Here is a 14,257-nt window from a genome sequence, read left to right on the forward strand (position 1 = left end):
CTGATATTGAGGAGAACGAAGAAGAAGGCGTGTCCTATGATGTTGATCCGTTGAGTGAAGAGGAGTGTTTGGTAGTTCGTAATCTTCATGTGGAAACAACTCCGGTTGAAGCTGAACAAAGGAGCAAATATTTCACACTCGTTGCAAGGTACATTCTAAAATTTGCAATCTTATCATTGATAGTGGTTCATGTACCAGTGTTGTATCAAAGGAGTTAGTTGATGAGCTGAAATTATAAACCAAGAATCATGATAGACCGTATAAATTGCATTGGTTGAATGAAGACAATGGAATTCAAGTAAGGAAGCAAGCGTTGGTTTCTTTGAACTTGGAACCTTATAGTGATGATATTTGGTGCAACGTGATTCCTATGAGTGCATGCCATATTCTATTGGGACGACCATGGCAGTTTGATCGAAAGGTTGAACATGATGGAAGAACTAACATATATAGCGTGACCAAGGGCAAAACAACTTTCAATTTGAAGCCTTTATCACCTAATAAAATCAAGGAGTTGAAATCAAAGAAGGGGAGCTTATTCACGGAGGCTCGTGAGGTTGAAGAAGTTCTAGCTCGTGGAGAACAAGCCTATGTTCTTATGGTTCGAGATTTGGAGGCCAATGGTGAAAGTAGTAGTCGTGAAGTTCAAGGGCTATTGAAAGCATTTTGCGATGTATTTCCCGAAGAATTGCCGGTTGGATTACCTCCTTTAAAAGGTATTGAACATCAAATTGACTTAATTCCAGAAGCTCAATTACCAAATAAACCAGCTTATCATTATAATCCCGAAGAAGCAAAAGAATTACAAAGGCAAGTGCAAGAGTTGATTGATAGGGGTTATGTTCAAGAAAGTTTGAGTCCTTGTGCCGTACCAGCTCTATTGGTGCCAAAGAAAGATGGTACTTGGAGAATGTGTATCGATAGTAGAGCCGTTAATAATATCACAATCAAATATCTATTTCCTATGCCGAGGTTGGATGATATATTAGACGAGTTGAGTGGATCACGAGTATTTTTGAAGCTTGATTTACGAAGTGGTTATCATCAAATGAGAATTCGTGAATGTAACACCCCCATTTATTTAAGGGCCTGAACTAGGACTCCTCAGATAAATGACGGTGTTACCATCTCGGAAACCCGAGGCAGTAGATAACAAAGGAAGAAACACAGTACTTTATTAAAATGTTTATAGTGAGATTACATCTGGAATTAAAACAAAGCCTCCAAAAATATGACCAGAAGATAAAGTCTGATAAAACTACTAATAAGACTAAGGTGGGCTAGACACTAAGTCAGTCATCCAAGCTCTCTTCCCGGCCAGCTCCCATCATTCTCTGAAATACCTGTCAATCTGCTCCCCAATAATTGGATCATCACAGGCGTACACGAATACACAGGGTCAGCCGCGAAGCTGAGTAGGGAAAATAATGAAACAATAAATTATGATATGCATGCTCCTCCGACACCTCCATCTCCATCTCAACTCATATCTCATATCTCATACCCCAGACAACCCAGCCATACCGATCCCCGGTAGACTATATATATATATCGACCGTAGCCGATCTGCCAGCTCGCAGCTGAGGACACCAGGGCAAATCCTGCAGAACCCGCCTGGGCCTTATCACAACTCACATCGTATCTCAACATCGCCACTCCTACACCATCCTCCAACTCCAATGCATTTGAGATATGAACATAAATTAATGCAACACAATATATATATATATATAAATCAGTGAACTGATAAATCATAATATCATGCCGGTTACTCGATGTTGTGATATCATACTCAATACGATCAATTCAGTCAATCACCTTCCCATATATGAATCATAACGTAAATCAACAACCACGAATCAAGTCAACACAATTAAACAACAACGATAGTAAGTCAAGTGTATTTCCCTACCTCAAAGTGCCAGCAAATCCAATTAAGTAGTTCAAGCAGTCCAGAAAATAAAGCAACGAATCTGATTATCGATCCTTCACGAATCCGTCACCATTTTTCTGCCACCACAACGGCCACCAGGGCCACCCACTGTCGTCGCCAACCACCCTAAGGGCTTCCTTGATGCGCCGTCAACACCCAGACACTCTCTCTCTCTCGAATTCCGTGAAGGTTGATGTTGGTGTTGCTGAAAAAGAGGGAGGCGAGTTGAGGGAGTGTAGGAGGGAGGCGGGTAGAGGGTAGGGTATTCTTAGGTTTAGGGTTAAGGTTAGGGTTAGTTGGGCTTTAGGGTTTAATGGGCTGGACAGCTATTGGGCCAGCTCAACTGGTTAGCTCACATTTCGAATTCCATATAAACTCGTCTCCATTAACTTAGATCGATACAACGCGAGTTAAGTAAAATAATTTAACGTGATTATCGACTCAACAATTAACCTGACTTAATTAGTAATATAAACGTATAATAAATAATATATAATAATATCCGATTAATTGATTATATTATATAAAAATACGGGGTATTACAGTCTTCCCCCCTTAAAATGAACTTCGTCCCGAAGTTCGCTCCCGTACACAAACCTCAGAAGGGTATACTATATCTTACATACGAACGTCACGCATTTCTAACACAGTTAACACACACTTTTGACACATCAATTAAACATGACAGACACGAAATGTTACATTCTGCCCTCCTAAAAATAAACTTCGTCCCGAAGTTTAACTCATCTTCACTTAACCAAACTAACTACAACTAATAACTACCTGAGAACACAAACGTATAACAACTAAATAATCATCTGAGAACACCGTCATCTTCCATCTAAATTCCGATCTCCAACTCAAATAACTCAATCACCATGGTCACACTGGACCGTAAACATAACTCAGCTCATAGGCTAACTCATAACTCATTACCAATAGTTTAACTACACTCTCCTTTTACACATCAACCAACTAACAGACATAGGAACAAAACATATAGAACTCATTTGCATAGGTACCCCACAACGAAACGTCTACTTGATCAAAACTACCATCTACAAACAAGTGCAATATAAACATTAAGATTTTACAATCCTGCCCGACTAGAAACATGGTTACGTCCTCGTAACCTCTTTTCAATTCTCATATACCTAAGCAACAAAATCATTATCAACCACATGGGAAAGGAAAGAATACATGATAAGAGATTGCGCATCAACATTACGGTCGAAACAAGGTTTTATTAAGGAATTATCTGATTGTCAACAAGTAACATTTATTACTAGCTCATGCTTAACTTTAAAAAAAAAAAACACAACACCAAACTAAAAGAACAACAAGAAAGGAACCAAGGTTTACACGGTTTCACAACTAAACAAATTTGATGATCACTTATAGACTATGAACGAGCGAGAGCAAAATCAACAAAACAATTTAAGAACTTCTCACATTTGTAAACATATCACAGAAAACAGATCTACCATTGCTATCCCTCACAATCACAGGATCTTATTGACATGTCTGTACAACCATTTACTCGCTCACTGGTTTAGGTCATGAATTAGGCCGATGAATTTAAGCAATCAACAACATACTCATCATTCATATTTTAAATTATCAAAATTGTTTGCACGATATCAATTTTGAAAACATGTTTCCTAATAAAAGTAACAACATATGATCTATGACAACGACAACACTACTTCCATATCCCTCATGTGTTTAACATCTTAGCATCCATATCATTCAATTGTGTCCAGCAACTTAGTATAATTCATTTTCAGCAAAACAAAAGATATTGTATAAATAGTTTAAACATATACATTTGCCATCATATACTTTGTAGAACACTAGCTATGATAAAAGATTAGCAACTTGAATAACTTCCCTGATTTGCACGATTTGAGTAATTAGGCAACTCGTGGCTCAATTAAATGTAACCATAATGACTATCATTTAAACCAATGCATATCATGTGAATCATCAAAAGAGTTATCCCATTATAATTCCCAACATAGTTATCATAAACAATCTTTATTAGAATATAATTGATAGTAACGACTCGAGAATATAGATATGTCAGATGTCGTGTTACGATTGCAAGAATCACTTTAGCATTTTATGACAATATAATAACGAACATATCCAATAAGAAATAACTCACTGTTTATTATCATGTTATAGATTTAGGTTCAACTGAAATAATTTAATGTGATGAAGGTAATACATATAACTATTGGCACACAACTCATATGAAAGACATTAGAACTTAGATGCATCTTACATGTGTTAACATTTAGACATACTCATTACTACCATCCATGTGTAAACAATTAAACATAATTATTATAAATATTCATGCGAGTATCTTAGAACAATCAAATTAACATTTAACGCCATCAACTTTACCAAGATATGACAATATAGTTTTATATTTATATATATCCGACCACTATGCAAATATGATGAACACGTCAGAAATATTACAACATGCCAAATGTATATAACGTATGCAAACAACTGGACTCGTATAAACATTTCACCCTCGTTTAAGAATCAAATTAAGCTATCCAATTTTACTCATGCTATCATGCCAACAGTGTTATCAACTAAGTTTTAATTTTATCACTTGCTAAGATATGTAAACTACTGAACATGCGTGCTACTATCGTCATATAAAGAATTATAAATTCACATTACTAAGGTTCATGAATTAATCAAACAACTGTATGAAACTCAACCTAGAACACACATTTTACAAGTCATGTTTCACGTTGTAACTTTCAAAGATCACGAATAAATAACCGTTCGATTAAAACTTGATTCCTATTATTTTTATAAAACACGGAGAGTTAAAAACACAGGGGAAAAAGAATTAGGTCTAAAGCACAAGAATTCCATTCTTAAAGGATTTTACAACTCATTTGGTCCAAACAAACATGTGACAGCAATAGGTCTAAAACTTGGGCCAGTTTGCAAAATTTACCGTTTAATATAGAGACATCCAGAATTTTTTTCGTGGCTTATCAATTTGAAAACATATGCAAATTTTATGATCGATGGAGTTGGAATTATGCGAAAACTATTAATATAATTTAAATGAGGATTTTTACAAAATCGTTGGTCGAACATCACTGCACAGGAACTTCCAAACCACAGCTCACTAAAATATTTATTACTCCTAATCCGTATATCATATAAGCATGAAACTAACGCCAAATGAACACTAACTCGCGAGGCTATCTCCCATAAAATTTTCATCCATAGGCAATAAACAGAAAAGAAATGGCAGTAAGGTCAATTAAAGAGTAAAATCAACAAAACGAGTTTCAGCACTAAGTCGTTCATTTTCTATGTCCCAAACTCTTACAACCCTACTATCGATACTAACTCATCCTAACTTAAATCTCACACTGTACTTACGTAAACATCTATTCCATAGAATCCTTTCGCATCTCGATCTACTCCGTACAGCTAATTCATGATTGCTATGACTATAAACATGCAATTCAACAACGTTTCTAATTACTATCACAAGACTATACTAGTATGGCTTTGGGATCACATAACCGCATATTACTAGACATAATAGTACTATCAGCACATCATTCAACATCCACCTAGGTAACTATAATCGACTCGCAATTATTTTCATGCTCACGACTAGCACAACACTTCATTGATTATTAACCTGAACTCGAAATTTTATTTCCCATTTCCACAACATTATATGATCACGTCATCATTCATACAAAATACTTACCGTAGCGTTGTCCTGCAGAATGGTTAGAATATATGGGTCTCAAGGTATACATCAACTCGATTATGCAATAATCAATGTATCAATCAGTTAATACTTAGGCAACGATTATTTGAATTTCATGTTCAACCTCAAGCAACTTTTCTACCCTTTCTCTCATATACACTCAGGGTTTCCGGGTCAAACTGAGAGGGCCGCTGGTTCGGTGTGAGGGGGCCCCTAACTCATACCTTACCTTAGTGTGCTCCTAAAAGTTCTATCTCGGGGTTCATTTTAATTAGACACATCCTATGTTCATTGGGCTCATTGGTTTAGGCCTAAGGATCGTTCTCTCTGATACCACTTTGTAACACCCCCATTTATTTAAGGGCCTGAACTAGGACTCCTCAGATAAATGACGGTGTTACCATCTCGGAAACCCGAGGCAGTAGATAACAAAGGAAGAAACACAGTACTTTATTAAAATGTTTATAGTGAGATTACATCTGGAATTAAAACAAAGCCTCCAAAAATATGACCAGAAGATAAAGTCTGATAAAACTACTAATAAGACTAAGGTGGGCTAGACACTAAGTCAGTCATCCAAGCTCTCTTCCCGGCCAGCTCCCATCAGTCTCTGAAATACCTGTCAATCTGCTCCCCAATAATTGGATCATCACAGGCGTACACGAATACACAGGGTCAGCCGCGAAGCTGAGTAGGGAAAATAATGAAACAATAAATTATGATATGCATGCTCCTCCGACACCTCCATCTCCATCTCAACTCATATCTCATATCTCATACCCCGGACAACCCAGCCATACCGATCCCCGGTAGACTATATATATATATCGACCGTAGCCGATCTGCCAGCTCGCAGCTGAGGACACCAGGGCAAGTCCTGCAGAACCCGCCTGGGCCTTATCACAACTCACATCGTATCTCAACATCGCCACTCCTACACCATCCTCCAACTCCAATGCATATGAGATATGAACATAAATTAATGCAACACAATATATATATATATATATATATATATATATATATATATAAATCACTGACTGATAAATCATAATATCATGCCGGTTACTCGATGTTGTGATATCATACTCAATACGATCAATTCAGTCAATCACCTTCCCATATATGAATCATAACGTAAATCAACAACCACGAATCAAGTCAACACAATTAAACAACAACGATAGTAAGTCAAGTGTATTTCCCTACCTCAAAGTGCCAGCAAATCCAATTAAGTAGTTCAAGCAGTTCAGAAAATAAAGCAACGAATCTGATTATCGATCCTTCACGAATCCGTCACCATTTTTCTGCCACCACAACGGCCACCAGGGCCACCCACTGTCGTCGCCAACCACCCTAAGGGCTTCCTTGCTGCGCCGTCAACACCCAGACACTCTCTCTCTCTCTCGAATTCCATGAAGGTTGATGTTGGTGTTGCTGAAAAAGAGGGAGGCGGGTTGAGGGAGTGTAGGAGGGAGGCGGGTAGAGGGTAGGGTATTCTTAGGTTTAGGGTTAGGGTTAGGGTTAGTTGGGCTTTAGGGTTTAATGGGCTGGACAGCTATTGGGCCAGCTCAACTGGTTAGCTCACATTTCGAATTCCATATAAACCCGTCTCCATTAACTTAGATCGATATAACGCGAGTTAAGTAAAATAATTTAACGTGATTATCGACTCAACAATTAACCTGACTTAATTAGTAATATAAACGTATAATAAATAATATATAATAATATCCGATTAATTGATTATATTATATAAAAATATGGGGTATTACAGTGAAGGTGACGAATGGAAAACAAAGTTCAAGACTAAGCAATGTTTGTACGAGTGGCTCATTATGACATTTGCTCTTTGCAATGCTCCTAGTTCATTTATGAGATTGATGAATGATGTGTTGAGGACATTCTTAAACAAGTTCATTGTGGTGTATCTCGATGACATTCTTATCTATAGCAATAGCAAGGAGGAACATATAGAACATCTCCGTGAAGTGTTTAAAATGCTACGAAAATAGAAACTATATGGCAGGATGGAGAAGTGCACATTCATGGTGTCAAGCGTGGTGTTCTTAGGCTATATTGTGGGAGAAAATGGTGTGAGCATGGATCTGTCCAAGGTGGAGGCAATCAAAGCATGGCCGGTTCCTAAATCAACAACTGAGGTTCGTAGTTTCCATGGTTTGGTTTCATTTTCTCGAATATTTATTCAAAATTTCAGTACAATAATGGCACCTATAACTGAGTATACAAAGAAAGGTGAATTTGTATGGACTCCTATTGCAGAGAAGGCATTCGAAGAGGTAAAATCTAAACTAAGCTTCGCACCTGTTTTAACACTTCCTAATTTCGATAAATTGTTCGAAGTTGAGTGTGATGCAAGTGGAGTTGGGATTGGGGCTGTTTTGGTGCAAGATAAACGACCAGTAGCATACTTTAGTAAGAATTTGGGTGGTGCTCGATTAAATTACTTAACTTATGATAAGGTGTTCTATGCAATTATGAGAGCATTGGATCATTGGGGTCATTATTTGCGACCTAAACCATTTGTGTTACATTCGGATCATGAAGCATTGAAGCATATTCATGGGCAACCAAAGTTAAATCCAAGAGATGCCAAATAGATTGAGTTTCTACAATCTTTTTCTTTCTCATCAAAGTATAAGACGGGAGCTTCTAATGTTGTCGCTGATGGGTTGTCTCGAAGACATACTTTATTGATCGAGTTGGATGCAAGAATGCTTAGATTTGAACATATCAAGGAACTGTACAAAGTTGATCCAGAGTTTTCTAAGGAGATTATTGAGCCAACGGGGTTATATACTGTTTAAGACGGTTATCTATTCAAAGGCAATCGATTATGTATTCCTAATGGTTCGATTCGAGAGCTTTTGGTTCCTGAAGCTCATGGTGGTGCAATAGTTGGACACTTTGGAGTAAACAAGACTAATGACATTGTGAGTGATCATTTTTATTGGCCAAATATGAGCAAAGATGTGCAAGAGATCGTGGCTAAGTGTATGGTATGCCAAAAAGCGAAGAGTACGTTCAATAAGGGACTTTATACGCCTCTGCCTGTACCAACACAACCGTGGAATGAGGTAAGTATGGACTTTATACTTAGTTTACCTAGAACTCAAAGAGGAAAGGATTCGATTATGGTCGTTGTAGATCAATTTTCAAAGATGGCGCATTTCATCCCATGTTATAAAACCGATGATGCTACCAATGTTGCTGAACTTTATTACAAAGAAATTGTTCGATTACATGGTATTCTACTTACTATTGTGTCGGATCGAGATGTTAAGTTATTAAGCTATTTTTGGAAGACATTATGGACGTTAGTTGGAACGAAGTTGTTATTTAGTACTTCTCATCATCCACAAACAGATGGACAAACCGAGGTGACTAATAGAACTTTGGGAAGCTTGTTACGAGGTTTGGTTAGCAAGAGTACGAAGGATTGAGATGTTAAATTAGCTGATGCTGAGTTTGCATACAACCCAACGCTATCAATGACTACAGGAAGATCACCATTCAAGATTGTTTATGGGGTGAATCCATATCTTCCTATTGATTTGGTTCCTGTACCAAAGAAGTATGTGATGAGTTTCAAAGCAAAGGAAAGACAAGCTGCATTTTTTCGAGTTTGTGAGCAAGTTAAAGCACAAATCAAGAAAGCCAATGCTAGATACAAGGAGAAAGAAAATAAACAAAGAAAGCAACCTATTTTCAAAGTTCGAGACTTAGTATGGTTACACTTGAGGAAGGAACGTTTTCCATCCAAGAGGAAGAATAAGTTGATGCCAAGAGTCGATGGTCCATTCAAGATACTTGAGAGCTATGGGACTAATGCCTACAAACTAGAATTGCTGAGTGAGTATGGAGGTGTAAGTGCGACGTTCAATGTTGGAGATTTATCACCTTACCTAGATGACGATAATTTGAGGTCAAATTTTACAAAAGAAGGGGAGAATGATGCGGGAGCACTTGAAGAAAATGAAAATGAAGTCTTGATTAGTCGAAATGTAACTCACATTTCTGAAGGTTTCAAAATGGGCTCAAGTATCGTGAATATGATAGCATGGAGAAGCAATGGAGACGGGTTGGTGTCGGTCTAACCAACACGCAAACTGAGGGCTGCCTAGGTCGGTGCTAATAGAGGATCTAAGATTATTAGTTTCCTTATTTTTGCTTTCCTAATTCTAGTCAATAAATTTAAGGTAGTATTGTTATTTCCTTATTGTTTCTTTCCTAATCTTAGCAAGATTGTAATAAGGCAATTTGCCATACTATGGGTCGGTTTCCTTAATCACTTTAGGACGATTTAGGGAAGTCTAGGGAAGGGTGGTCGGTTTCTATTTAGTATAAATAGGGGTCTTATGTATTCAGTTTTTACATACATTGAGTTTGAGAATTAAAACAAGTTTTCTTGTTGCTTATTGCTTGCGAACTTTGAGTGTCTTATTTCTTTCTTGCGAGGGAGACATAGAGTGTGAGTTGATCCATGCGAGGTGAGAGTCACAAAAAATCAGTCGTGTGTTGCAATAAAGTTCCTTTCCAGGGAGGAGAGAGTGATCACGTCATATCCTTTTAAATTTTCGTTCAATATTATACAAAAAACAAAATAAACAGTTCAATTTCCGCTGCGTATTTTACAACATAGACCGAACTGTCCAACGTATTATTCTAAACCTTAAAAATAAGTAGATTTTACATCAAAGTGCCTCAAAAGACTTATTACAAAATTCCAACGAACTAATTAAATATTACAATTTACGTTTTTAAAACAACGGCAGCTGAAATAAAATAACTAGTGTCTGAATGAATTAAGGCTATCTCTAGACTTAAGTGATAATCTCGTCCCAAGCTCCCCCTTTAAGCATCCAGCACTTCTCACAAGCTAACGTGAAATCAATCTGCTCCCCAATATTTGGTTCATCACAGGTGTTCACGAATACACAGTCAATCACGAGGTTGAGTAGGATAACTAAAAAACAATAACAATACGACAACCTGTGACACGATATAATCACGAAACACAACCAAGACCGTCACACACGGCTCAACCGTGTGCCACATCACACGCCACAACCAACCACGCAACTGACACCATACGGTGTACTGCTCAGGTCCACGGTCCACCCATAACATCACCGTGCCTGGCCAACCAAAACCGTACAGGACCACGGCTCTTCTGCATCCCCGTGCCTGACCGACCAAATAATCTCAAAGGATTGTCAATCCTCTTTCACAATACCAACCAACAATAGAGAACCAACCAACAATGATAACAATATTATTATAAGATAACAATTACCACAATATGCTCAAGACAACAATTATGACGATATGTTCAAGACAACAATTACAACAAATCCATCTTTAACCATCATCAATTACCAATATAGTATAGTTGAGTAGTTATTCTACCTTTTAGCAATTCTTCTCAACCAATCAAACAATCAAAAAGCTTCTTTAACAAATTCACCACCTAAACAAATAACTAAATTATGTATAATTATTAACTAATCTTATTAATGAATTTAAGATGTAAACTACCCAAAACAATCCCGCAAAAACCGTCACAAACACGCCCTACATTACGGCTGACCCGACGGTGGTCAACCCGTCTGTCAACGGCTGGTCAACGACCCCTCCCACGGTCACGGTGGTCAACGGCTCAAGGGTACAATCAATATCAAACGTAAGTATTGATATGAAGCGATTAGATAACTTACCACAATTTAATTAGCGAAAGGTGAAAACTCCATCTTAAACTTGTCTCACAAAAGTTCTCCTCACAATTATATGTATTGAGTTTTTGTAGAAGAATAACTATAATGGTAAGGCATAGGGTTTGTATTTATATAAGTTGGTAGGTGAATGTGGAAGGTTCTAGGAAAGTGCTTTTAATATTAAAATAATGAAAATATTTTAGTACATAGGTAACACCCAAACCACATACCACCTTCCCCACAAGCTCGGTCTAACTGTGGCCATACACGGTCCAAGTCGTGTTTTTACACGTTCCCCACTCCGTCTTATTTGCTTATTTTGTTTTTTTTTTTCTTTTTACGACAACAACTTATTATTGTTTATTCACTTCTTATAAATATAAATTATTAATTATTAACTAAAAATGCGGAGTATTATAGTCTTCCCTCCTTAAAAAGAACTTCGTCCCGAAGTTCATCACACCACACTACTCGAACCAAGCAACTACACGATAAATAATACACAAGCTTATCTATATTATTATCATAAATGACCAAAATCAACGCGGTGTGATATTCTACCCCCGAAAATATAAGGTTACGTCCTCGTAACCAACATACCTTACGCAAACAAATGAGGATACGTCTCCTTTATCTTAGCTTCAACTTTCCAAGTAGCTTCGTCTACATTATGATTATACCATAAAACTTTCACCAAAGCAACCTCACTATTTCTAGTCTTTCTCACCTTCATGTCCAAAATTTCCTTAGTTACTTCCTCATAAGACAAATTCTCATCCATCTCAACTGTCTCAGCTGCTAACAAATGAGTAGGATCACTCACACACTTCCTCAACTGTGAAACATGAAAAACATTATGTACTCTTGCCAAAGCTGGTGGTAGCACAAGACGATATGCCACTTTACCAACCCTGTCTAAAATCTCATAAGGTCAAGTGTACTTTTGACTCAGCTTCCCTCTCTTGCCAAACCGCATCACACCCTTCATTGTTGATACTTTCAATAACACTTTGTCTCCTACCATAAACTGAATCTCACTCCTCTTCAAATCCGCATCACTCTTCTGTCGATCTTGTGCAACTCTCATCTTCTGTCTAATTACATGTACTTGTTCAATCATCTGTTGGATCAACTCAGGCCCTAATGTCACAACATGTAACACCCCAACTATCCGCCCAAAATAATTGGAGCGTTACCATCTCGGTTTCCCGAGGCAGTGTTTCAAAACTTCAATCAAGAACATTTTATTAATGTAATGTTTAATGAATTACATAAATGTAACAAATGAATAAATAGAATACAACTCGTGACATCTATACTCTTCTAGCCAACTAGACTCGTCTTGTGATGTCATCAAGCTCGTCCCGTCTCCCGCATACTATCCAAACAACCTGAACATAATCTTCTCCCCATATGACCAAAGGATATCATATGGATCAACACAGGCCACCCCAAAAGAGATAGGTGACAAGACACAGACACACAAACGTCAGTTTCATTAAAATAAATAAAGTGTGACTCGACTCGAGTGTGAACATAAAACATGACTATGATATGAATGAACCACCGTCAAGCAACCTCCACCACGGCACCGGGACACGCCCAGACATACCGACAACCACACTGGTACCGGGACACGCCCAAACATACCGATAACCACAAACAGGTACTGGGACACGCTCAGACGTACCGGGTCCGGAAGCCAACCGGATCACCTGCCACACGTCGTGTCTCAACCACACGAGTCCCTCCGTGACACAAGCCATTAATGTGCACATCCCTCTTGGAGTGGGAAGCTCCAAGATGCGACTTAAGCGCAAGACGGTCTCCCAACCGTCTTACATCTCAAAAACAAGTAACCATTCAAACCACAATGTCCTCCGACATACAAGACAAGACAACAAATACGATATACCATAACATGCCAATTACCGACTCACTCAATGCAGATGAATGATAAAAGACTCATTTTATAAATAAATGCAACAATGAAAACTGAGTAGGATAAACCTACCTCACAGCAAATCCGCATAAGCAACCGTCACAGAAGCTAGGCCCGTCTCGTAAAACTGTCTCACAAAACGCATTTCCTAAAATACGATAATAATACGAGTACATATAAATATACCAATCAAATACGATATAAATACAAATAAACATACTAATCTATTCGTATATAAATACGTATATAAATACGTATAAATATACTAATCTATTTATACAAAAATACGACTAATTAAACTAAAATAAACCCGACTTAATTAACTACTCAAAAACCCGACTCAAACTCGACCCCCACCACCACACCTCCCCACCGTGGGCCACCACCCAGCAATGGTGGGTCCGGCTAGCCTATAACCACCACACACCTCACGCCCCCGACCACCACACCGAGCAACAACACCAACAAACACCACCAACATCAACAACACCAACTATCCCGACATATACCACCATACACGACCACCATCGTGGGCCACCACCACCATGGTGGTCATGGCCTGGCCGACTCTCCTCACCACCACCTGACCCGACCCTCTTGTTGTTAGAAATCTATATCTCATTATACTCAACATATTCAAATATGTTTTAATTAATTTAGTCATAAAATTAATTACAAATCTTATGCATGCAAACATAAATTAAAAGAGAAGAAATCATCAACCCTTACTAAGATAATTTCGGTTTTATGGGCACCAACAAGATCTCCTTCTTGTTAGTTCTTGAGCTTTCCAACAATGGATGAACAAGATTCAAGTTTAGAATCTCTCCCAAAAGCATATACCCAAAGAAAACTCATAATAACCAATATTATTTTGA

The 14,257-nt window shown here is 37.9% G+C and overlaps 2 protein-coding genes across 2 annotated transcripts; one reads left to right on the forward strand and one right to left on the reverse strand.

The window, feature by feature from the left end:
* Positions 1-9,214: 9,214 nt before the first annotated feature.
* LOC141649980 (uncharacterized) lies at positions 9,215-9,858 on the forward strand. Its single transcript, XM_074458643.1, has 2 exons — positions 9,215-9,648; positions 9,747-9,858. The coding sequence occupies exons 1-2, from the start codon at positions 9,215-9,217 to the stop codon at positions 9,856-9,858; spliced, it is 546 nt and encodes a 181-aa protein (XP_074314744.1).
* A 2,180-nt stretch (positions 9,859-12,038) lies between these two features.
* LOC141649986 (uncharacterized) lies at positions 12,039-12,524 on the reverse strand. The gene is made up of 2 exons (XM_074458650.1): positions 12,435-12,524; positions 12,039-12,272 (listed from the first exon to the last, which is right to left on the reverse strand). Exons 1-2 carry the CDS (start codon positions 12,522-12,524, stop codon positions 12,039-12,041), a joined length of 324 nt encoding a protein of 107 aa, XP_074314751.1.
* Positions 12,525-14,257: the final 1,733 nt, after the last annotated feature.

This window comes from Silene latifolia, chromosome 1 (genome assembly GCF_048544455.1).
Source record: "Silene latifolia isolate original U9 population chromosome 1, ASM4854445v1, whole genome shotgun sequence".
NCBI classification, from domain to species: Eukaryota; Viridiplantae; Streptophyta; class Magnoliopsida; order Caryophyllales; family Caryophyllaceae; genus Silene; species Silene latifolia.

Coding starts and splice junctions, on each gene's coding strand:
- LOC141649980 (XM_074458643.1), top strand. CDS start 9,215: ATGACTACAGGAAGATCACCATTCAAGATTGTTTATGGGGTGAATCCA. Junction 9,649..9,746: donor CTAGATGACGATAATTTGAG/GTCAAATTTTAC, acceptor ACATTTCTGAAG/GTTTCAAAATGGGCTCAAGT.
- LOC141649986 (XM_074458650.1), bottom strand. CDS start 12,524: ATGAGAGTTGCACAAGATCGACAGAAGAGTGATGCGGATTTGAAGAGG. Junction 12,273..12,434: donor GAGACAAAGTGTTATTGAAA/GTATCAACAATG, acceptor CATGTTTCACAG/TTGAGGAAGTGTGTGAGTGA.